At 40.1% G+C, this 25,368-nt stretch overlaps 1 protein-coding gene across 1 annotated transcript in view; it reads left to right on the top strand.

Moving 5' to 3' along the window:
• PAPPA (pappalysin 1) overlaps positions 1–25,368 on the top strand; it is a 237,966-nt gene that overhangs the window by 86,578 nt on the left and 126,020 nt on the right. The window contains exon 9 of the mRNA XM_025888575.2: positions 20,766–20,894. Coding sequence (XP_025744360.1) covers positions 20,766–20,894 — 129 coding nt within the window. The remainder of the gene's footprint in view (positions 1–20,765; positions 20,895–25,368) is intronic.

The following is a 25,368-nucleotide window of genomic DNA, read 5'->3' as shown; positions in this document are numbered from 1 at the left end:
TAATGAATGTTTCTCAGAAGAAGCAGTGTCTAAGCTGAGATCTTAAAGATGATTAAGAATTGATCATTGAAGAGGTTTGCCCTAGTACAGATGGTTGAAACCAGGTAGATTCTCAGCAAACATTGATAAAGAAATGAATGAATGGATGAACCAACATACCATACTTTATGGCAGAAGTTTGGTCACAGACCAAATATGGAGTTTTGAGGGAGGAACATAGTAATCTGGGCTATCTATCCACTTTGGTTCTTAAATTTGTTTCACTCCTTTTAAATACCCTACAGTACTCTGTAGTGGGAATGTGCTACAAGTTATTTAGCTGTACCCCTAATGCTGGGCATTTACACTGTTTCATACATTTTTCTATTACAACCAATGCTGTTGTCAGTACCCTTATAGGAACCTCCTTGTAGGCACATGTGAGCATTTCTCTAGAGTTGATACTGAGAAATAGTATTACTGGGTCGTCATCTGTGGGCCTTTTTCATTTTGGTGGGTACAACCTCTGGTATTCTGAGAGGGTGAACTATCTCATATCTTGCCAGCAGTGTGTGGCAGGACCAACTGTTCCTCACTGTCACTACTCCCTGGCAAAACAAAAGTGCTTTGTCTTTGTCCATTTCATGATTGAAAACATGGATTCTCATTTATGGTCTTGTGACTGAACATCTTGAGTGAGCATCTTTTCAAATTTACTGGATATCTACACTTTCTCTTGTGACTTGCCTATGAATGTCTTTAATTTATGTCTAGCTTTTCATGTCTCCGTTTTCCCATCTGTTACACTGGGATTTTAATGTCAGTGCTCCTGCTTATCCATCAATGTTATTGGAATATAGGGTAGAATAAGTAGTCAGGAGAGAACTAGCATTTGTGAAGAAGTTACTCTCAGGGTAATCATTTATACATTGATGTATTTTTCAAATGCTGATTTAGTATGCTCCCTGGCTGGGAACCATATCACATTCTGAAAATACGATAAGGAAAACCAAACCAATTTCTGTCCTCCATGGATCCTGAATTTAGTCACTGTGCTAACCACCATCACATATGCAGATAGCACCTACTACTAGTAGCACTAGCACTAACATCACTACTACTAACTACCGTGTAGTGAATACTTCCGATATGCTCAGTATTTTTATAAGCCTACTAAATGAGGTATAGATATCAATATGCCTTATTTTTAGATGGGGAAGCTGAGATTCAAAGAGGTAAAGCCATTTATTTAAGTAAGATCTCACCATTAATAGATGTTAGAGTCAAGTTTTACATCTCCTTGCCTGACCCCCAAAGGCTGTTCCCGGCAAATTACTGAGCATAATCATTGCTGTGACAGGCAGAGCATAAGGTGGCATCTTGATGGATGGAGAAAGTAGATATTTCAATAAGCTTTTCTTGTTTCTAAGGAGCAAGAGAATAAGAACACAAAAGAGAAGAAATATTTTCCTTTGTTTTTTGAACATTTAAGTAGATGAGGAGGAGGAGACTTGATGAAGTGTGGAGATAATCAGACCAGCGTGGTTTCCATTAATGTTTGGCTGAAATGCATGCCTCAGGTCAGACCTCTTCCTGAGTAGGTCCTTCTTCCATGCCAACCCAACATGGTCTCTCCTGCATTCTGATGTCCTGCCTCCAGGACTGATGAGCAGCATCAGGAGTAAGTGCTTTCTCTCCAAGCCCAGAATAAATACCTCTGTTCCTAGCCCAGTCTAGCAGGTTATATAGTCAGCATAATTTTACTCTATTTCTAGAAGCTGGGCATCATCTACCTATGACTCTCTCTTGTCAGTCTAAGGCCAAGTACCTCTTAGAATGAAATATGGGTTCTGGGAATATTAGAGTAAGCAAAGGATTTAGCAAAATCAACAGATCTCCATGGTCCGCAGCAGTATCCATAGAAGTGCTTGCGGTCTCCATACCTTCATGATTTTGAAAGCGTGAACAGTTCCTGTTTGGTGCTACCACCACTGAAATGACTTAACTAAATTTCTGTGGGTCGGTCTGATGCACCACTGGACTTTAAACTGAGTTGTTACAGTGTCTCTTTAACAGATGTTAAAGAAGACCCACAGAGGTTAAATGATAGACCCAAGGCTCCACTGATAAATTTATTCATTCACTCATTCAATACCAAGTGCCCTATTGCGTGTCAGTCTCCATGCTGGCACTGGGATTCTGAATCTTACAGTTGGATAGGAGGGCTGGGCTGAATAAATAGCTAAATAAAAATAGAATTACAAGCTGAAGATTATTATTATGAGGTTATCATAGAGTATAATCCCTCCTTGAATTAAGGGGGGATATATATAGAAGTCAAGACTGGAGAGGAAAACAGAGGCCAGATCATGCAGGGGGTGTGGCCAACTTTATGGAGTTTGGGTTTATTTGTTGGGAAATAGAGGAACAAACCAATCAGACCTGTGTTTTTTATAAAATTGCTCTGGGTACTGTGTGAAGAAAGGACTGAGGGAGAAAGAAAGTCCATCCAGAAGTTATTGCTCACGTCTAAACTGGAGATTATGATTATTTGCATAGTGAAGTGGATGGGTTGGAGGTATGTTTTAAAAGTAGAATCAACAGTATTTGGTGATGTATTGGATGAAAGGGATTTAAGAAGGAGCTGTCCAATGACTTTCAAGTTTCAGGTTTGAGTATTTGGAATGAGGGAAATGTTATTTCTGGAAATCAAAGAATAGATTTTAATTTAGTATGTTATTAGAGGGTGGGGTAAGTCAAGAGTCCCTTTGGAAAACAACGAGTTAGTGAAATTGGGTTGCAGTGAGTGTCTTGATAGCACCTACTTTTTGTTCTTTCGCTATTCACCCTGAGGGTAGGTAGGACGGACTGGACTTGGTTGTGCTGCTCTAATTCCTGATTTTTAAGGAAACAAATGAATAGGAAAGAGAAGGAAAATAACAGCCATCAGAGTAATTACAGATGTGGAAAGAATGGAGGAATTTATCTCACACTGTCCAGTGAGATTGGCAAGAAGAGTGGACAAAATCCATTCAGTCTGTGCTCAGAGATGATGAGAATCTTTTGGGCAGATCTTAGTGGGTTCATGTTGTGTCTGTTCTAACAGGAACCTCAGACATTACTTTAGAGAGGCTGAATTAGAAATTAAGAGACCTGATTCACAGGCCAGTACACAGCTGCTTAACTGTGTGTACCTGACCGGGTCCTTCCAGTGGTTTGAGCCTCAGCTTCTTCCCTTCAAAAAAAATGGGTGACATTTCCTATCCATGCAGTCTCTCAACGGGTGTCCTGAAAAAAAAAAAAAAAAAAAAACAATGAGATAATGGGCTTGCAAGAACACGACGCAATCCGGGGAACCATAAAGCTTCAAATGTTCTGATTCTTTCTATTGTTTGGTTTTCATTAGGCTTGTTCTTGGACAGGGCCAGTCTGGAGAGTATGTGTGAGAGGCAAAAACACAGACATGTACAGACACACACATGAAGCAGTTTCCCGTGAAACTCTAACCAGAGTTGCTAAGGTTCAGTGTCGGATTAGAAGAAAGGAAAGACAAATTGCACTGTAATCTCTGTAACTGAGCTGAAGAAAAAAAAAAAAGAAAAAGAAGAAAAAAAAAAAATCCCCCCGAAGCTCTGGCCATGGAATCAGACCTGGGTTCCAGTACCGATCTCCTAAAATTTTTCTGGGACCCCATCCGTGGACCCAAGCCTCCTTTCTGTAAAATGAAGGCATAGGTAGATGACTCTGCAGCACATTTTCAGCTCTGACATTCTGTTCAGACCCTCCTTGAGCTCTCGTCTGCACTGAATGCCTCTAATTCTGTGAGGGTGGAGGGAGCAGGTCATATGTCACATGAGCAAACGGGTCTGCACTGTGAGCTCAGAGACTGGCCATCTCTATAAAAAGCCTTCTAAGATTCACACTGGGGCTCTCAGAACTCCTCACGGACATCCTGTCTCTCTCTCAGAGCCTGCCAAGCTCTCCCTTTGGGACAGTTTCAGATGTCTCTGTGTTTTTGCTGTTGGGTGGCATTTTGACTTGACAGTGAGATCCCAGAGGTGGGGACTAGGTCGTACTTGCCACATTATCCCAGCTTTTGGTGTGAGGCCAGGCATCAAGTAGATGGTCCGTAAATGTAGGTAAATTAAATGCATGCGTGTATGCATGAATAAACTCTGTGGCAAATCAATAAAGTCAGAAATTTATGATAATACAGATGATACATGGTATAATGGAGGCCTCTCCTTTAACTTCTAAGGTGGATTAGCTACCAGAGAATCGGAAGGACAAAAGAGAATCTTAGAGCGTGGTCCTTTCGTCTCTTGGGGCCTCAGATTCCTTATCCTTAAAGTGAAGGTATTGGGCCAGATGATGTAAATTAGCCTTCCGTTCATCCAACAAGTGTTTATTTGGCTCTGTCTTTATCACAGACCATGGGCTAGGCAGTGGAGATAAGTAAACCAGTCAATAAGAGAGTCCTAGCCCTCTAGAAACTCCATCAAATTAATATAAGAAATGAACAAATAAACAAGTGATCACAAAATAGTGAGAAATTTGTTGTGGTGAAAGAAGCAGGTGGGTAGGAGCTCCCCACTCACTGGGGAGCTTACAAGCTCAGTGAGCACCTCTGGGAGAAGGGTAGCCCCTAAGCCAAGGCCAGGGTATTTAGCGAGGAATGGGTGTTGAGACTACTTGCTCCTGGCAGGTTGGGGGCAGGGAGGTAGAATTTAAGAGAGGTGGAGAGAAGCCAGTAATGATGGTTTCATTACCATCAGATCAAGCCAGAGGGTCTGGGCTTGATCCTGAGGGTGCTGGGGAGCCACAGAGTGTTAGGCAAGAGGATCCTGATCAGATTTGGTTATAGGACAGGTCTTTGGGGATGTGTGGCTCTCGCGGTAAATGTAGGGGTGGAGGCACAGATTGGAAATGGTCAGGGAAGTAAGACACTGTTGTCAGAACTGGCACAGGAGACAGACAAAGTAGGGATGGAGAGAACTGCTAAGGGGATGACACACCTGGCGACCGGCACAGGGAGGAGGCGGGCGGGTGGGCCACGGCAGATACCTATGGTACTGGCATCTCGGAAACAGGCAATGTGGAGGTAAAGGCATATTTGGGTTGGGCTGAGAGGAGGACGCATTTCAAAGTACCTTTTCCAGTTGCCAGCTATGAATCAGTGGCAGGAACAGAGCTAGTGTTCACTCTGAACCGTAAAATTTCTTCCCTGTGGAGCGATGCAGGAGCAACTGAGGTGAGCTTGTGTATGTGCGCGCACGCGCGTGTGTGTGAATGCCTGAGTGTGTGTGCGTATGTGCTCATGTGCGTGTGTGCTCACATGTGTGAATGCATGAGTGTGTGCATGTGCGTGTGGTGCAGTGGGCAGACAGGACCTGTGAGTCTACCTGTTTTCATCATCCACTGATTCTCAAAGTGTAGTCCACTGTTCTGAAAAGGTGCCCTGCGGGGGGGTCATGGGGTTAATCTTCCGTAGCACTAATACCTATAACGTTACAAGGCATGGGCTTTGTTTTCTACCCAGGATTAATCATTCACTCATGGACTTTAATACAAGCCAGACACTAACTCACTGTGCCTCATGCAAAGCAATGCCAGTCCCCCTCCCCACCCCCAACCCCCACCCCCACTTTCCATGCTAATGCAGGCTTTTGCATTCTTGTTGTCAGAGTGGGAAGTAGGTTTTTTTGTTTTGTTTTGTTTTGTTTTGCCCCAGCTTCAATATACTATGAACTGAAAAGTTTGGAAACTTCCATCCAAGGATGTTAGTCAAAAATACCAGGAAAGCTGAACTCTGCCATTAATTATCTGTATGACTTGGAGCAATTCATTCCCCTTCTCTGGGCTCTAATGTCCATCCCACAATTAGAAACTTGGAATAAGTGATACCCAAAGACATTCAGCTCTGTTTCTGCATTTTTGTGTTTCCTTCTTGAGCTAAGCTCCTTGTGTACAAACTCAGTCTCCAAAATTTTTAAGCAGAGAGCATTCTGAAGTGCTCAACCCCACCACCATCTAGGAATTTGACTCAAAAACTCTCAGACCTGGAAGGAGCCTTGAAACACTGACATTCTGCCAGTGAGAGAATTGAGCCCAGAGAGGGGAGGACAATTTCTCAGAGCCACACTGCCATTTGATGGCAATACAGGGAATTGAACCTCGGGCTCCTGATTCCCAATCCAGGTGCTCCTTCCCCCGCATAACAGAGTGCTGGAGTTTGGCCAAACCTGGGGACTCCAATTTGAGTTCGGCTCTCTGTGATCATGGAGAAGTCTCCGATGATGCTCAGAGTGAAATCATAGAAAGCTGACATCAGGAACGTCATGGCAGCTGGTGCTGGTGAGGGGGGTGGTAGAGGAAATGAGAGAACACATTTGGCCAAGCTCAGGGTCCACGTGACCCTCCAAGAGCCCTCATTTCAAAACAAACTCAACCTTTTAGGTTCAAGTTCTCCCTCTCGTCAGAAACGTGACTTCCTGCTTCTAAGAAGCAAGGCTTACAAAAGGGCTTAGGAGGCTTCGTGGACATCAAATAGCTCTTACAAAATAGCGTTTTGATGAGTTAAGTGTAAATGAATCAGAAACATAAGGATTACATTTTCCCCAAGTGCACATGGGTTTCAAAATTTGAGGGGAAATGTAGTTTGCTAACTGCACGCCGGCTTTCACCAAACCCAAAGCATTCATGGGGCGGGTGGGGGGAGAGACGAAAGAGAAGCCCAGCCCCCAAATGGTTTTAGATGTGGTGCCAAATTCAAAAATGCTGTTGGGCTTGCCCTCTGCCAGGAATAAAATTGCTGGCCACCCAGAGAGGCCACAGGGAGGAGAAAGGAGATTGCTTTCCCCACTGGCCCCTGTTCCTCAACAACTGTGTTCAGTTAGTGCCCCTCAATCACCAGCTGTCACTGGGTCCCTGCTCTCTCCACTCACTGGCCCCTGCTTGGCCTCGATTTTCACACTGTGCCGCATGCCTTGTTTACCTCCAACTATAGCTGGTGTTTTGGCTCTCAGAGGCCTTGGCGACCGGTCAGCTTGTCACAGACCCCAGCTCTGTAATCAGGAGACCTGTCCATCACCAGCAGGGGTGTTTGGGGAAGCTGTCACACATCGCCTTTGGTTGCATTCAGGAAAAACAAGAGTCCCTTACAGATCTTTCCTCTTCCCTTTCTTTAATGCTATCCAGGTGTGGTGCTTTCCCCAAACTGGCAAATGTCTTCCCTTCCAATCTGCGCCTGACAGAAACAACCAGTTTAATCTCAGCACTGCTGTTACCTTATCCCAGAATTTGAAGCTCTGGATCTTTTATAATTTCCACATTGTCTTTCCATTCTTTCCCTTGTATTTTATTTCATTGCATCAAGAAAGTAGAAAATCATTTCAATTGGTGGTAAAAGATGATTAAAACAAAATAACAAAAGCCTTGGCTGAAAACTGTTAGTTTTATTAAATTTGCTACTGTGTTTTAAATTGGTACCAGGGCAGATCTTTAGGCAATTATATCAAAGGCTGCTGGAATTAATCGGTTGTGTGCATGCATTTGCTCCTTCCTGTGGACAGAGTGGGGGCAGCACTGCAAGCAGGAGAAGAATGAATTTTGTGTTACCTGGGTGAGAGGGGCAGACCTTGGCCCCACTGGGAGGGATCCGAATGCCCAGTGGACTTCAGAGCCCTGCCAACACACTCCCATTCCTTTCATTCAGACTGTGGGTTGGAGCTCACAGTGGTCACCAGAAGGAATAAGTGATGGATATTGTCTTGCAATAACAAGACAAAAGTCCGAAGTCTCCCTAAGCCTTTGGCATCTTCCCAGCCACTACTTGGTCCCTGCTATGTGTTGGTGCTCGGCGAACTCTACCTTAGATTACAACCATGCTATACTTGATTTATCCTTCCTTTTGCCCTTTGAACCCTTTAAGACCAATGATGGTATCTTCTTCTTTGGGAATGACTCCTACCAGAAACTCCATACATGCTTTTTTTTTTTCTTTTTTCTTTCTCTTTCTTTGTTTCTTTCTTTTCTTTCTTTCCTTCTTTTCCTTCCTTCCTCTTTTTTTTTCTTTTTGAATAGAAGAAAAAAAGTGAGATCCAAAGAGGAGAACTGATTCATCCAAAGTCACAGCCAAAGTTAATGGAAGAACTGTAGTCATTTTTCCTGACATGTAGTCAAGGTGGCATCCACAGTGATGTCAGACTCTGTCTTTCAAGCTGTTTTGTTCCCAAAGGCATGTGATGCTCTCCATCCCAAATCCTTAACAACCACCTTTGCCCAGTAAAAAGTAAAACCAAAGTGCCTCTCAGCCTAGAACAGAAGTTAAGTGTTCTCTTAAGAATTCGAGGTGAGGAGCGCCTGGGTGGCTCAGTCAGTTGAGCATCTGTCTTCGGCTCAGGTCATGATCCCATGCTCAGCAGGGAGTCTGCTTCTCCCTCTCTCTCTCATGCACTCTCTCTCTCATAAATAAATAAAATCTTTAAAAAAAAAAGAATTCAAGGTGATTTAAAAAAAGAATTCAGGGTGATACCCAGACAACACTGGAATTACGGAGTTTATTGTTGTGTGGGACAAAACTGAGTATATGTAGCCTTAATGTATGAATGTTAAGGAATAAACTCTTTAGAGAAGACTACACACCGCTCCAGAGGCATTTAGTGAGGATATTTTGTCTTAAGTTTTAGTTCTCTTTAAACAAAACAGAATATGGCATCTCACAGGGGCCAAAACTTGGCAGATACTCAACTTGTTCCTGCTTCCTTCATCCTGGGGGCAGTATTTGCTCTCCCTACCACCACACACTTACTTTCTGCCTTTCCCCTTAAACCAGTTATCTATACTGCTACCAAAATTGTCTTCCACACAACAAGTATGATTGTGTCATTTGTCTAGAAAGCCGGTGTTCTCCTCCTTTTCCTGACTTGGTTTCTCCTTCCCTTTTCCAGTCAAGCCCGAAATCCTCCTTTGGGAAGTCTTCTCAGACTCTCTCCTTCTCAGCCTGGGTCAAATATCACTCCTCTGTGCTCCCGTAGCCCCTACACTTTTTAGGCTGTGTTAAAGACATCTATTTTAATGTCTTTCTTTTCCCCCAATGGCTTATGAGCATCCTAAAGACAGGACCATAGTTTGTTGATCTTTGCATCCCAGACCTACGAGAAGCTGGGAGGAGGATTCAATGAATGCCATCTGCACAAATAAATGGATGAACAAATGAAATGATATAAACACATTTACCCAGAATTTCAAGAAGTGGTCAAAGCCATCAATGTAATTAGCTAGCATAAAGCTAATTAGCTGGAAGTACTTCTCCTATACCCCTTTCTCATGAACACTAAAGATGAAGTGATATAAACAGATTTGTGATCTTATATTCGTGGAACATAGTATGTGTTCCCATTTATACATACAAAGATACAGGAAGGGATGCTGACCGGAAAGTTCTTGGTAGCTGTCTCAAGGTAATGGAATTTTATATGATTTGACTTGATTTTCAGTTCTCTTTTATAGAGCTCTAACTTGTTAAAATAAACATGAGTGATCTTTATGGTTAGGAAAAAATAAACCGATTCTGATAATATGCTGTCACTTCTCAATTAAGAAGAAAAGGTCAGCTCTCACCCTAAAAATATGTTAGAACTGAAGCAACTTTCCTCTACAACTCGACAGAAGAAATATAATGTAATTCAGTCTGAGTTGTAGCCTTGTAAAAGACTTCAGGACTATAAGGAGGAGCTTGCCTTATCTTCATATAGTTTTTAGCCTTTTGTATTTGGATTGGATATTAATTGGATATTAACATCTTGCTTATTGGTGTGCTTATCCAAGGAGTCAGATCAATGTCATGGAAAGGTCAAAGGTTCCAGAGTCAAACAGCATGGTTTAAATTCTGCTTTATAATCATTACTCCCTGACCTTGGACAGATCACTGCGTTATGCTGGACCGCAACTGAACAATGCAAATGATCTCTACTTTTCAAGTTTATATTAGAAATTGTATGCAGAAATTTGGTGAAGTAGCTAATCTAAAGATATCTCCAGTACAAAACATCTATCCAGATATTCTAGATTAAAATATAACTGATAAAACTATCATCCTTTAAAATGGGTGACTGAGATCAGAAAAGCAGAAAAATATGTGGCCAGGGGCAAGACATAAAATGAAACAGAACTAGACAGGTAATCCCTGAAGCTGATACTTTACTGTTGTAGTTGGGATAAGGGAGAACCATCAGTTTTGGCAACTGAGTGGATTGAATATTCTTGCTGATCCCATCAGAAGAGATTTGGCCCTGCAAGTTTTCAAGGTGAGGAATGGTACCCAAGGCCTTCAGAATAAGGTGGGGACCTCTGAAAGTCTACATGTTTAGTGAAAGTGTGTACTAGAGGAAAAATATACCTGTGTATGTTCTAAACCTCACGAAGCTTGAGGTTTGAGTTTATACTGTGCAGTATGGTCTGGAAATGCCTGAGTTGGACAACTACTGAGAAAAAAAGAGAGAGAGAGAGCAAGGGAAAGAGAGAGAGGAAAAAAAAGGTTCTAAGTTAGTGATATTCCAGAGGCACCCAGAAGTGGATATGAAATCACTCTGGAGGAGGTTATAGATTTGACCCAGGGGGCACATGATTCCCACAGATTGAAACCTAACAAACATGAGTTCATATGTCAAAATTGAAAACACAAAAAAAGTAAACAAGAAATCTAGAGAAGGGTCAGCAATCAACACCAAGATTTATATTGAAGTTTGATCTTGGTAACAAGTATGAATAATAATTAATATTTTAGGGTGAGAAAAATAAATAAAATGAGAAAATAAAATGAGAAAAATAAATAAAATTACAAAATATAGTCTCCAAAGATTAGAAGAACTGAGAATGGGGAGGAGAGAGCAGAAATCAGGAAATCCAGCAAATCCAAATGAAGGCAAGAAAGGGGGGAAATAAACCTGCAAAAAAAAAAAGGAATGATAATTGGAAAGCACAAAGAAGATGTGAGAAAAAAATCTAATCTAATAGTCATTCCACTAATAGGATTAAAGTACCCATGAAGGTTCTCAGGTTGGAATTAACTAAAGATAAGTTCACTGAAAGGTAAAAGGTAATGGAGTGGAAAGTATTTACCAGGCAAACACTAAGCAAAACAAATTAATATTCACCAGACAAAGGAAATATCAAGGCAAAAAATATTACTAAGATAAAGAGGTCACCATATAAATGATGAAAGGTAATTATATAATGATTTTGAGCTTAAATATTCCAAATAACATGACCTGAAAATGTATAAATCAAAGATGCCTCTTACCTAAAGAAGTGATAAATTCATAATGATATTAGGATATTTTAACACACCTTTCCCACTAATTAATAGATCAAAATAAGTAACATCTAGAAGATTTTGAACAACACAAAAGCATGTTTCATCTGATGAAAGCATATAGAACCTTGCCAGTGAATTAAATTATATACATATTTCTTTCTGGGATTTGTAGAATATACTTTTTTTAATTTACCATGTCATAGGCCAGAAAACAACAAATATCAAACGAATCAGTATACATAGAATATTATTTCTTTTTTAAGAACATTATTTCTATAAAGCAACACATACATACATAAGTGAATACATGAATAAATAAATAAATAATTCAATGAAAAGGAGAAAACTTTTTGGTAAATTAAATATATAACCAAGAAACAAAGTCTTGTGTAAGATATTAGCAGACAGAATTCAGCAATGTATTAAAACCCCCACACTCATGCAAACACGCACATTGTACGTAGGCTGGATTATCCCAGAATGAGAAGAGACTCTAATGTTAGATGGTTTCTGGATTCCAGTAATTCACAATACTAGCATATTAAATGATTTTTTTAAAATAAGATTGTCTTACTAGATGCCAAATTTAAGTCTCTTGTTAAAATCAGGCCCCTCATGATCAAAACTAAACAAAGCAAACAAAACAAAGTTATCTAGGAATAGAAAGGAACATCCTTAATCTACTCAAGGGTGTGTACTGAAATACAGTAGGTATTATGCTTAATGATAAAATATGAGAGATATCCTTTCTGATCCCAGGGTCAAACCAAGAATGCCCAGTAATACCATTGGTCCTACCTGGCGCAGGTGGACAAGAAATATAAATAAAAATTCTGGGCACTGTTATTGAAGAAACAAACCATTATTATCCTTACCTGTAAGAGAGTACATTAAAAAATTAATAAGAATCAACAAATTATTAGAATTAACAAAACAATCTATGAGGCCATCTAAATATAATATCAACTTATAAAACTCAATTATTTTATCAGCCCCCAAATATGAAAATACAATTATAGATATGCACGTACAAGTGTATATATATGTGTGTGAGTAGATAGACAGATTAAAGCTACCATTTATTAAAGTTCTGACATCTATAAATGCTTAAAGTTAGGAATATATTCCTAATAAAATATCATCCCAGTTTTTATGAAGAAGACTTTAAAACTTTACTGAAACTATAAAAGGAGACCCAAATAAATAAAAAGATAGACTGTGTGTATAAATGGGAGGATGTAATATCATAAAGATGTCTCTCCTCCTCAAATACATCTATAAATTCAATGAAATTGGAATCAAAATCCCGACAGGCATTTAAAAAATGAAACTTTAAATTCATATGGAAGAACATAGGGGTGTTTTGAAGGAGAAAATCGAAGTATAGAATGGACTTGTAGCATAAATCAAGACTTTTATAAAACTACGGAAATTAAGACAAAATGCTATTGATAAGATGATTAGAAAAAAAAAATAAACCAATGAAACAAGATAACCCAGAAGCAAACTTATCTAAGTATGGAATGATATACGGGAAAGGTGGTATTACAGTTCAGTAGTGAAAGGATTAACTATTATATAAAAAATGCTGGACAAACGGCCCATCCATATTTGAAGGGAAAACAATCATTACCACACATCACTTTAAAAACTATATTTTTTATGATTAAAGCCATATATGTGAAAATAAAAACCATAAAACTATTCAAAGGAAATAGAGGTGACTATTTTATGACCTTGGAGGAAAGAAACATTTATTCAACAAGACATAAAAAACACAAATCATGAAGGACATGATTTAAAATTTCTGTTCAACAAAGCAGCATAAACAGAATGAACAAAAGAGGAGTCACAGACTTGGAAATAGTATTTTCAGTAACTTTAATTACAAAGGATTAGTATCCATTATATGTAAATATACTTATATAGCAATAAAAAAAAAAGAAAAAACCCAATTTCAAAAAAAGCACAAGGGTTGAACAAGCAGGTAATATAGCTAGAAATCTACATGGTCAAGAAACACATGAAATGATACTCGGGCCTGTTAGTAATCAGGGAAAGGTAAAATGAAGCCGTAATTAAATGTCATTTAATATCCATTGGATTGGCAAAAAATTAAATGTTAGGCAGAATCAAGTGCTGATCAGGACCTGGAGCATTGGGAAGTCTGTTGACAGCATGTTAATTGGTACAACCATTTGGGAGAATAATTTGGCAATAACTATATAGTCACAGATGCAATTACCTTCAGCCGAGCGATACCACTTTAGATATACTTCTTTCAGAAAATTCTTGCTCTCTGTACAAAGGAAAATGAACACAATGTTTAAAAGTAACATTGCTGGATATGAACAGGGTTAATAACAGTAATATTTGTATGCCTTCCTTGGAGAAATGTCTGTTCATGTCTTCTGCCCATTTCTTGACTAGATTATTTATTTTTGGGGTGTTAAGGTCAGTAAGGTCTTTAAAGATCTTGGATACTAGCCCTTTATCTGATATGTCATTTGCAAATATCTTCTCCCATTCCATAGGGTTGCCTTATAGTTTTGTTGACTATTTCCTTTGCTGTGCAGAAGATTTTTATCTTGATGAAGTCCCAATAGTTCATTTTTACCTTTGTTTCCCTTGCCTTTGGAGATGTGTCTAGCAAGAAGTTACTGCAGCTGAGGTCAAAGAGGTTGCTGCCTGTATTCTCCTCTAGGATTTTGATGGATTCCTGTCTCACATTTAGGTCTTTCATCCATTTTGAGTTTATTTTTGTGTGTGGTGTAAGGAAATGGTCTGGTTTCATTCTTCTACATGTGGCTGTCCAATTTTCTCAACACTGTTTGTTGAAGAGACTGTCTTTTTTCCACTGGATATTCTTTCCTGATTTGTTGAAGATTAGTTGACCATTGAGTTGAGGGTCCATTTCTGGGTTCTCTGTTCTGTTCCATTGATCTGTGTGTCTGTTTTTGTGCCACTACCGTACCGTCTTCATGATTACAGCTTTATGATACAGCTTGAAGTCTGGAATTGTGATGCCCCCAAGCTTTGGTTTTCTTTCTCAATATTCCTTTGGCTATTTGTGGTCTTCTCTGGTTCCATCCGAATTTTAGGATTATTTGTTCCAGCTCTATGAAAATTGCTGATGGTATTTTGGTAGGGATTGCAATGAATGTGTAGATTGCTTTGGGCAGCATAGACATTTTAACAATATTTTTTCTTACAATCCATGAGCATGGAATGTTTCTCCATTTCTGTGTGTCTTCCTCAATTTCATTCATAAATGTTCTATAGTTTTCAGAGTACAGATTCTTGGCCTCTTTGGTTAGGTTTATTCCTAGGTATCTTATGGTTTGGGGAGTATTACTCAGCCATCAAAAAGAATGAAATCTTGCCATTTGCAATGACGTGGATGGAACTAGAGGGTATTATGCTAAGCAAAATAAGTCAGTCAGAGAAAGACAAATACCGTAAGATTTTACTCATGTGGAATTTAAGAAACAAGACACATGAACATAAGGCAAGGGAAGGAAAAATAAAGTAAGATGAAAATTGAGAGGGAGAGAAACCATAAGAGACTCTGAGCTCTAGAAAACAAACTGAAGGTTGCTGGAGGGGAGGTGGGTGGGGGGATGGGTAACTGGGTGATGGGCATTAAGGAGGGCACGTGATGTAATGAGCACTGGGTGTGATAGACAACTGATGAACCACTAAATTCTACCTCTGAAACTAATAAAAAATAAATTTAAAAAATTAATAGTAATAATAATAGAAGCAACCTAGGTGTCCATCAAGAAAAGAATGGTCAAATAAAGTACGGTATATTCATACAATAAAATCCTTATGTCAGAGAAAATAATGAGCTAGATTTGCATGTATAAATATATGTGATCTCAAAAATAATGCTGGGCAAAAAAAATGCCAGTTGTGTACCGATAAATATGGTATTAGAACATTTATGAAATTTAAAATATGCAAAACAGTGCCTGTGTATAAAAAGTATAAAAATATTCATGGTAGAGAGGGAAGAACACACAGGTGGGTTGAAAACAAATATACAGAACAGTACATTTTTATTTCTTTTTACAACAAAAATAAGAGATGAAAATATGGCAGTGTTATGATTTGACAAATCTGAATAGTGAGCCTTCCAAGGACATTTTTTATAGTGTTCTCTATACTTGACTATATAACTGATATATTTTCTAATTAAAACAATAATAAGGGTATGTATAAAGTCCTTTGGCACATCATTTCAGGCTCAAAAAGTGACTGTTTTCCTTCTCTTCCCATTCTTGGCTGGAAGTTGGTGTACAAAGTGCCTGGGTATTACCCTCTGATTCTCAGCCCAAGGCTGAACTGGAAGATTTGGGCTCTTCCTGAGCCAGAGGCATCCTAGGTGGTCCCCCCACCATGTCTTCCAGCTCAGACAATCTGGGTGGTAAATCCTGAACTACACCCATTCTCAGTGCACAGTTGTAACTGCTGAGGCAGCTTCTAGCTGGTAGAAAAGATGCAACACTACATTTCTCATGAAATTTGAACTATGCACTGCAAAGCTGATCATCTTCCCAGATTTCCATTTCACTGACCAAGAAGTGGATGGTCAGAGAAAGGAAATGGCTTGTGGTAGTGGTAGTGTTTAAGGCAGTTTGTCTTTCTCCTAACTTTTAGAACTTTCCAAGTGGTCTTTGTATGTGGACTCTACTTGGTTCAAAACTAGGGCTTTTAACTTCTGTTCTGCAGTATTCTCTCATTTGTAACCTCCCTTGCGATGGAGTTAGACCTGGCTCAAGGCCCTGCCCCCAAAGCAGTGTCACTGTGGGCCGTAGAGTAACCTTCCCAAATATGACTTTCTTCATCTGAAAGGGGTGATCATCATAATTATTCAATGAAATGTTATTTTGATTAAATGAGATGATTCATAGAAAGTACTGAGCATAGTGCCTGGCATATAATAAATAGGCAACAAATGGAAATGACAATTGCTATTATTGCAGAAGAAGGAGTTTCAAAAAAGCATGACACAGTTAGTTACACAGACTATGTGGAGAGACAGAGTATGATCAGGGAATGGTATGATATGGAAACAATAGGGGGTCAATAAGGAGTAATCAATCTTTAGAGAGTGTTTCCTAGAAGCAGCAAAATGGGATACTTCCATATTGCAATGAGACTCTCTGTCCCTCTTTTCTGGTATGGGACAAGAATCATATATCCTTATTAGAAGGTAGAAAAACAGACCCAAAGAAGTGAAGTGACTTACCTATAGGTTTCAGATGGGTTTTAATAGACCAATCACAATATGAACTACACACCAACACTTTAAGAAATATGCATTTTTTCCCAAAGCAAGGTCAGGTAGAGTTTAGCCTCCTTATGGATATTTGTGTATATAATAATATTTTTAAGATAACGATTTCATAATCTGTGACTAAATTTTACTGAAAGATTGGGCTCCAGGCACCATTGGCTGTCTCAGTTGGTAGAGCGTGTGACTCTTGATCTTGGGGGTGTAGGTTCGAGCCCTACATTGGATGTAGAGATCACTTAAAAGTAAAATCTTTGAAAAATAAATAAAAAATAAAAAAGATTGGACTCCAGATCTCGTATACATTGCCATCAATATGACATTTCTGAGGATAACTACTGAAAAATCACAGCACCTAAAAATACCACTATTTTTGTTTATAATTGCCAGAAATGGAAAACTAAGGCTGATACATCACTTGAGACATTTGTGAAGGAACAATGGCTAACTGTTAGCAATTTTTTTTAAAGTCATATAAAAGATGCATAAAACCACCCCTCAAAAGTAGCCAAGCAATCTCATCACATTTCAGTACTGTAATTTAAGTTTATTAGCTGGACACATGAAATTAATCTGAGATGCAGTTTGAGGAATTGACCATTAAATACCAGTGGAGGTTAGCTTTAAAAAAAAATAAATGACACTCAGAATTCTATGAAAGAAATCAGAAGTGATGCAATTTATCATGTTTCAGATGAAGTGGTAACATTTTAGTTCCCAACAAAGAGTAAATAGGGAGTTTGGGCTTGGTAGTGTGCCCCCATCACTGCTCTAAATGAGAAGATTTTGAGCTGGGGAGTGGCTTTGGACCTCAGAATATTCTGATGGCGTTGGCAAGCCTGGTAAAGGGAGATACCAGGGGCTGGTTCAGACGTCAAGGTTGAGATATTGACAGCAACACAGATGTTGAGGGGATGACATGGAAGCTTTTGAGGTGAGGAAAAGTGACAGGGTTCAGGGTCTGCATGGAGATGGGAGGTGCAGGAGAGGCAGGAATTCGAGTGACAGCATAAGACTTTCCAGATGGGTTTAGGAGCAGCTAAAAGGAACAATTTGACATCAGTGGCCCACTTTTAGACCATCCATGAAATAGGTCCTAACCTCCAGCAAAGCCTTTAGAGACCACTAGCGTGTCCTTCCGAAGGGATTCTATTCTACTGCGATTCTTGAGAAAAGAGCCCTCATTTGGCATTAATTTTAATTTCAACTTGGAGAAGATGTGGTCTTATCATAAGCATTCTTCAGTGGAAAAACATAATATTTTTAGTAGCAGTGGTCCTGTCCCCCCTTCTCTACCTTTTTACCAAGGGAGTGACTTGGGCTTCTGTTGTCCTATCTGAAAACTTGGGATAACAACCCCTGCTTCAAAGAGCTGCTGTCAGGCTTCCATGAAATAAGGATACATAAGCCATGCACACACAGTTGGAAGGAGGCTTATCAAGGTCTTCCTACCAATCAGATGTGTTCTGTGTGATGCTAGTGGGTGAGAAGGAGGTGTGGGTGGAAGTTATAGGGAGACAGATTTTGCCCCAGGGTAAGACAAACCTTCTGGGATCCAGAATTTTCAGAAGTTGGAATAGCCATGTGGAACGAGAGCAAGCTGCAGGCACTGAGGGTCTTCTAGCCACATGACGTGGTAGAAAAGAGACTTTCCACTAAGCTGTGGCACACACAATAGGTGGTGGCCCCACTTTCGTGGGTTTGCCTAACCAAGGTTACATATAGCTATCTGTCACTCCATCCCTTCTACTAAAGAGAATGTAGCATAACTCCAGTGAACGAGAGCATTGACAATTTAAGCATTCATAGTAATGGGTTAATATTTATTAACTATCATAGGCTAGGCACATATGTGCTTTCTATGTGTTCTCACATTCAATCTGTAGGAGACTGCTGTGAGGTCAGGTTGATGACTAATTCAGAATAGGCTCAGAGCCGAGAAACACCTGCCTATGACTTCTCAGCTTGTCAGTGATGAAGCCAGGGTAGAAACACGCGTTTGCTTGCCTCAGACTTGTGTTTATTGAGAAGCAGGAGAAGGAAGAGGGAAGGAAGGAGGACAGTGTAGGGGGGAGGAGGGAAACGTTCACAAATATTAGCAGAGCACCTTAAATATTATCAGCCATAAATCATTTGTGACACACATTACAAATGGAAAACACAACGTAGAGAAGTACTTTTCACACCCTCCCGCGTTCCACAGAAGTGCTCCATCTGCTTCAGACAGTGGCCATATGCCCCCAGTGGCCTGCAATGCAGTCTGAAGAAGATTTCTTATTTTATTTCATAACACGGCCATATTTGTTTAATATAAAACATGCCTCCATGTTTTAGAGGAAAATGAATATACAAGAGAATGCACGTCTTCTTTACCTTGTGCCTCCTTGTATCCCCCAGGGAAAGCCACTCTCCCCACCACCACAATATCTCAGTTCTAGAAACACCACCAGGAGAAGTATATGTTTGTTAGTCTAGAGGTGGATAAAATAATAAACATTTTTAAAAAGAAGAAAGAAAGCCTATATCCATAAATTAGCATCCCAGAAGTTTACAAGGCAACAGTTATTCATACATTCCTATGTAAAATATCTCGGTATTTGTATGCATTTTACTTACCAAACTTTCATTGGCAGAACACTGATGGAACCCCCAGGGACTTCTGGTCTAGCCCCCAATATTGCTTTCTGTTCCAGCACTACCAAAACAAACTCTCTTTTGGGTAACAAGTCCAGCATTCTCCGGAAGGTTATATTCCTCACTAGAGTCCTTCAACACTCATAAACTCATACTCATCGCTGTGTTGAGAGTCAGGAGACATTGTCTGCCCATTGCCTCTGCACCTGTTACCTTATTGGCCTTATCCAAACAGCCCCAGCCCTAACAGCAGCTGAAACAACAGATGGGCAGGAGAACTTGAGATTTTTTGACATCATCCTTTTGTTTATGAAGTCCCACCCCCCAACTCTGGAATCTAAAAGGAATTCTCTTCATTATCATTTTGTAGGGTTTTTTTCTCGCCCGTGGCACTTTTATTATTATTAAAAAGTAAATAATTAATGCAGAGGGAGGTAGAAAAGGGAATAACATCACCCTTTGAAAGTGGTCAAAAAGGAAATGGGCATTGTGATTTGGTGATGTGGAATTGACATAAATATATCTCGGCCTTGGAGGATAATTGGCAGTAGCCAGGCTTGATGGCAGGATGAATTCAAGCGGGGAGCTGAGAGGGGCTGAGGAAGGGGAGGGAGGAAATCTGGAGTAAGGTTGAGCGCAAGGAAGGGGGAGCAGGCATTGCACTGGGAGGTCTTGTGAGCAGTGGGGAGAGCCACCAGTGCCTGGAATTGTAATTTCAGGACAGAATCCCCCTTTGCAAGGGATGAGATTATTAAAACAGGCCTGAGCTATGGATTAGGGAGGCAGAATGCAGGCTGCTATTTAGTAGCACATGATTGTAAGCAAGTTGATTAACCTCTCTCTGCCTCAGATTTATCATCTATAAAATAAACATGAAAACACTAGCGCACATGTAGGGTTGCTTTGATTCTCAAATGAGAAAATACATGGAATGTGTGTTGCCCCAAGCCTGACATTCAGTTAATGGATGCTGCAACTGTTACTTTTTTAGTGAAGAGTGAGAGACAGGGACAAGCAAGAGGTGGAGAGGTGGGCAGTCACGGGATGTGAAGCATAAGGAAGGGGCTTGCTCACATGTAATGGGGTTTCTGTTCAGGGCCTAAAAGGAGGCGAAAAGATCAGACAATGCTCACAGGATCTGGCACGGTACTTTCCCAGCTCTGTCTGCTTATCCCATTTCGTTTTCCTGGATGACATTCTCCCAAACACCTTCATTATGGGCCACATACCATCCAGTTATTATCCACCAGGGTTATTATAAAGGTTAAATTAAAGATAAAGGTACCTGGTAATATTCATGGCTGTCTGTCATTTGACGCTAGTCATTATTGCTCTACATTTTGGTGTGGTCCATCATGCATAGGAGAGTGCCTTAACCACAGTAGACAATACAAATTATTGGATAACTTAATGTGCGTGTGATTTCAAACGTAAGCAAGATTGATAGAACATACTCAAGGGGATCAATTTCGTCTGCCCCCAGCATTGTGTCTCTATAGCTAACCGTCTTTGTTAATAACCTCCTTTGTTTTCCAGGAATCTCAGGCTTGGCAGTGTGTACCAGTACTGGGTTATCACCATTTCAGGAAGTGAAGAGAGTGAGCCATCACCTGCTGCCATATACATCCATGGAAGTGGGTACTGTGGTGATGGCATTATCCAGAAGTAAGTAAATCTAATTAAAGAAAGGGAAGGGAGTGATGCTCATGAGGCCAAGAGAAGGTCAGGGTGCTACACAGAAGAGCTTACGGGAGACTCTTCAATGTGGGAGCTGTGAGTTACCAGCAATTACTAGCAGTCTGTCAATTTGTCTGCAGGTAGTCCGCTGGCCTCAAAGGAAAAGCAGGGTTCTTTTTCGAACACGTATATGCAATATAATATGTGATTCTGATAGAGCTACCATTATGCACTTACTACCAGTATGCTCTTATTCTTGATCGTTTTATGGGTACTGCAAGGAGTCTGTTTGTTTTTCCACTCCAGCTGACATTCAGTTAATAGGACACAGGGCATCCAGGTCAAAACACTTTTACATTCTTTGCTGGTTAACCATTTAAATTTGTTAAAACTGCATATTTATTTATTTCTGTTGTATCGTCTTATATGAACAATTTACAAAATGGGTTAAAGGTTCATAAAAATAATAAAATATTCTAACTCACTATACTGTCGAAACCATAAATAGTAAACAGTATTCCAGAGTGAATACTGAATGTGAACGTAAATAAGTACAAGGAGGCAAATGAAGCAGAAAGTGTAAAGACTCCACACAAGCAGCCGAAAAGGAAAAGTGTGAGTAGAAAATATAAAGCTGCATGTCTACACCATGGATTTTATGGGGTCATCAGTCCATTTATCCCCTTGTCCACAGGGTGAGATATTGTACAACTGTGAAATAGGGGCGAGAAGCCATTAAGACTCTCACATTGTTTAAAGAAAATTTTTTTTAAAGTAAACCTTTGAGTTTTTTCCTCCCAAATTAGCACAAAAATGTTTTCTGGCACAAAACAGAATAGTTTTGTCCCTGGAGGTGAAAAAGAGACCAGAAACTGTTCGCAGTTAAGTTTCTTATTGCTAAAACTGTGTTCCTTATTGCTAACGTGGTTGCAAGTTACACTATTGCTAAGAGACTTTTAAAACTCTGGGCCGATTTAATGACAAACGTCACACATGGAGAGGGCAAACAAGCTATTGGCAAAATCCCTTCATTAAATGGAGCTGTTGGGTGTCACATAATATCTGTGGAATTGCAGTGGCTGTTTCTGGAGGGGGAGGGGCTCTGTAAAGAGAATTTGCTTCACAGTTGGATGAACCCGCTGATGTGTAGACCATGAATCATATGTGTAGTACATACCTGAAAGAGAAGTGCTAGATGACTCTTGCAGTTCATCATTGACTCTAGTGCTGGAGTGGAAGAGCAATTTCATTTGGTACTGTTGATTTTGTGGTATGTGATATAAACTGGAAACCTGCTTTGGGATGAAAGGAGCGGCCAGGAGCACAGCAAGGCTAACCCAGTTGTGCAAGTAAAGCATTTGCACATGAATACCCATCCACACAGATGTCAGAAAGCAGTTTGCTTTCTGGTCATGACTTAGCATGGAAGGAAAGATTGAATGTTACCTATATGTTCAGATGATGGCCAGCATGTTACGTCTTTCTGATTTAGCTGTGCAGAAAGAAAGTTTCTGCTACCCCACAGACTGAAGCATATGAGCTGTTACAAGAAAGGTACAAATTCAAGTTTTGGGGATAAGAGAAGACTTTTTTTTTTTTAATGTTAACACTAGCAAGGCCAGTAATGATTATTTGCACGATTTCAAGAGGCTTGCTGAGGTGACGTATCTCGGGGATATGGATTCATGTCTTAAATGTCCTGCAACTATAATTTCAAAGCTGAAATGTCAAGATTTTAATATCAAGGAGATCGTATAAGGACTTTTAAGTGTGGAATTATGGTGAAAACCACCTGATTGCCAAGAATTTGACTGGTCAAGCGTAGAAGATAGAGCTCCTCATTTGTCGAAGGAAACTCACGGTGTGCTGTTGTGTGCATTTAAAATCCTATTCAAATGCAGCAACCAAACATGAAGATACAGTTTCCAGTGCTTAATATAACACAACTGGGGAAAGGGAAGCCATTCACCATTCTCTCCCACATTAAGACATCAACTTCTGGCTCTTAACACAGCTGTTGTCTGATGGAATACTGAGCAACTGAGCAAGGCAGTCTCCAGGGAGAGTGCCCCATCATTTGTGGGCCCAAGATTGAGCTGCGTATCCAGAATATCCAGGAAACACTTGCGGTCATAGCTGACAACCCATAATTGTGATTTGGGATTTTCTAATTTAGCACAAAGAATAAAAAAAAGAATCTCACCAGATGTGGAACCTGACCTACAACTCAGTCTGTCCATTTTGGAGCCAGATATAGATGCATTGGTAAAACACTGCAAACAATGTCATTCTTCTTGCTGATCTAAAACTATTATTATTTATTTTATTTTATTATTATTAATATAAGTAGTGTTTTCAATAAAGTTTTTTAGTATTTTTACCTAAAATTGGTATCCTACAGAGATATCACTTAGGTTACCAAATAGTTGTTGACATGAGGTTACCAAATAGTTGTTGACATGCTTTGTAGAAAACCAAATGCAGCTTATGGATGGTTCCCTAGGCAAAAACAAACAAAGAAAAACTTTAAGGAAAAGGAGTAATGTCATCTTAGCTAATTTTCATGGGATGATATGTGCTGATTCACTATATATATTTAAAGGAATTTACAAAGATACTGAGATAGGCTCAACACTTAATGAGGCCCCAATGGATGAAAGCACTGGATGAATATAATGATAATATTCATAAATATTTATTGAGCCTCCACTATGCACGAGCATTGGGCTACACCATTATCTCCTTGGGTCCAACCATATGAAATAGGTTCTATTACCATACTTTACAGAAGAGACAACTGATGTACAAAGACTAATAACATGGCTTTCTCAAGCTTACACACCCAGTAAAGAGCAGAACCAAGATGTGAATCTACGACCCATGTTCGCATTTGGATTCACCATTGCCTTGCTGTGTCACCAACAGGCCCACAACACTAGTAAGTGAGGGAGTAGCTACCTGCTCTCTGCTGTATCCCAGGCACTATGCCAGGCATTGCGGTGCTAGGATGACAAAGACTGTCATTTCCTTTGACATCTGAAAGCCCAGTATAGGGGGCTGTCAAGTAAACGCAAAGATGGTCAGTTTGACAAGTGCTAGGTTAGATGGAGCCTGGTGTCTTTGGGCACAGAGAAGATGGACACCCATTCCAGCTTGGGAGGTCAAAGAAGGTTTCTATAAGAAGCTCTCTGTGTAATGATAGATCTGCCATGCCTAGAAGATATTTGTGGTGACACTAATGTTTTGCTTAAACCAATAGAACATACTGTCTGGGTGGTGAGGGAAGGCGAGTTAGATGTGTTCTTTGTGGCTTTGGGAAACCAGCCCAGGTTAAAAAAAAAAAAAATCTCTCCCTAGATAACACATGAGATAGCTAAATAACACAAAGCCTTGTCACCAATTTCCAGCTCTCGAGATTCACTGGCAGAGATTGGAAATATGGGCCCAGCTTGGAATATGGATCTCTCTTCTCCTCGGCTCATGCATTTGCAGACAGGAGAGAACTTGAGAGCTCTTCAGAAATCTGTGCAATGGCCCAGCCATCTTAAGGATTGATGGCAAGGCACCATCCTGCTACTCTGACACCTCCTAAAAGCAACAAACATTGCCCAGTGTTAACTGCCCGGGTGAAAGGAAAAGTCTGAGGCCTCTTCCATGCTTTGACAGGTCCCAGCTGGTCTCTGGGGAGGGAGGGACAGCTGACACACAGTCTGCAGAGACCTCCCAGGACTGAGTGGGATGGGAACCCTGATTCCCTGAGCATCTACTATCTATCATGCACCGTGCCAGCCACGTAAAGTTCCATTCAATTCTTGTGCCAGCTCTAAGGAGGGGGTATAGTTATTTCCATCTGAACCTGTAGGAACATGGACACTTGGCTTCTGGAATAGCACGGTCCAGTGGATTCTTCTGCAGTGATGGAAATATAGTCCGTGCTGTTCTGTCCAGTAGCCACTAGCTACATACCACATACAGCTATCGAGGCTTGAAATGTGGCAATTGTGACTAAGGAATGGAATTTTAAATTATTTTTAGTCTTTATTGATTTAAATGGTCCAATCGAGATTAAGAGGCTTGTCTGAGATCACGCAGCTGGTTTGGAATAAGAGGATCTAAACCCATGTTTTCTCTTTCTCAAAGGATGAGAATTTTCCAGGTCGTGATAATCCACTCAGTCTTTCAGCTCTTTCCCCTCCTCCTCATCTCCTTGGTCCAATTCAGAGAGCATTGCTCAGTTTCTGTCCATCCCAACCTCTGCCAAACCGAGGTGACAGAAATAATTCCTAACAAAACAAAACAAAATGAACAAACAAGAGGAGACACTTTTATTTCCTAGCAGCATAGTTCCCACGGGCCTTAGAGTTTCTCACCCCATGAAATGACACACCGGATGGAGAGAGCAATACTTTCTAGTGAAAGGAAGACCAGACCCAAGCATGTGACTGGAAAAAAAAATCTTTAT

Source organism: Callorhinus ursinus, unplaced genomic scaffold, assembly GCF_003265705.2.
Source record: "Callorhinus ursinus isolate GAN/ISIS: 27379988/994484 unplaced genomic scaffold, GSC_fseal_2.0 scaffold24, whole genome shotgun sequence".
Lineage (NCBI taxonomy): Eukaryota > Metazoa > Chordata > Mammalia > Carnivora > Otariidae > Callorhinus > Callorhinus ursinus.
The sequence above is the reverse complement of the archived record's forward strand: the minus strand, read 5'-3'. Positions and strand labels throughout refer to the sequence as shown.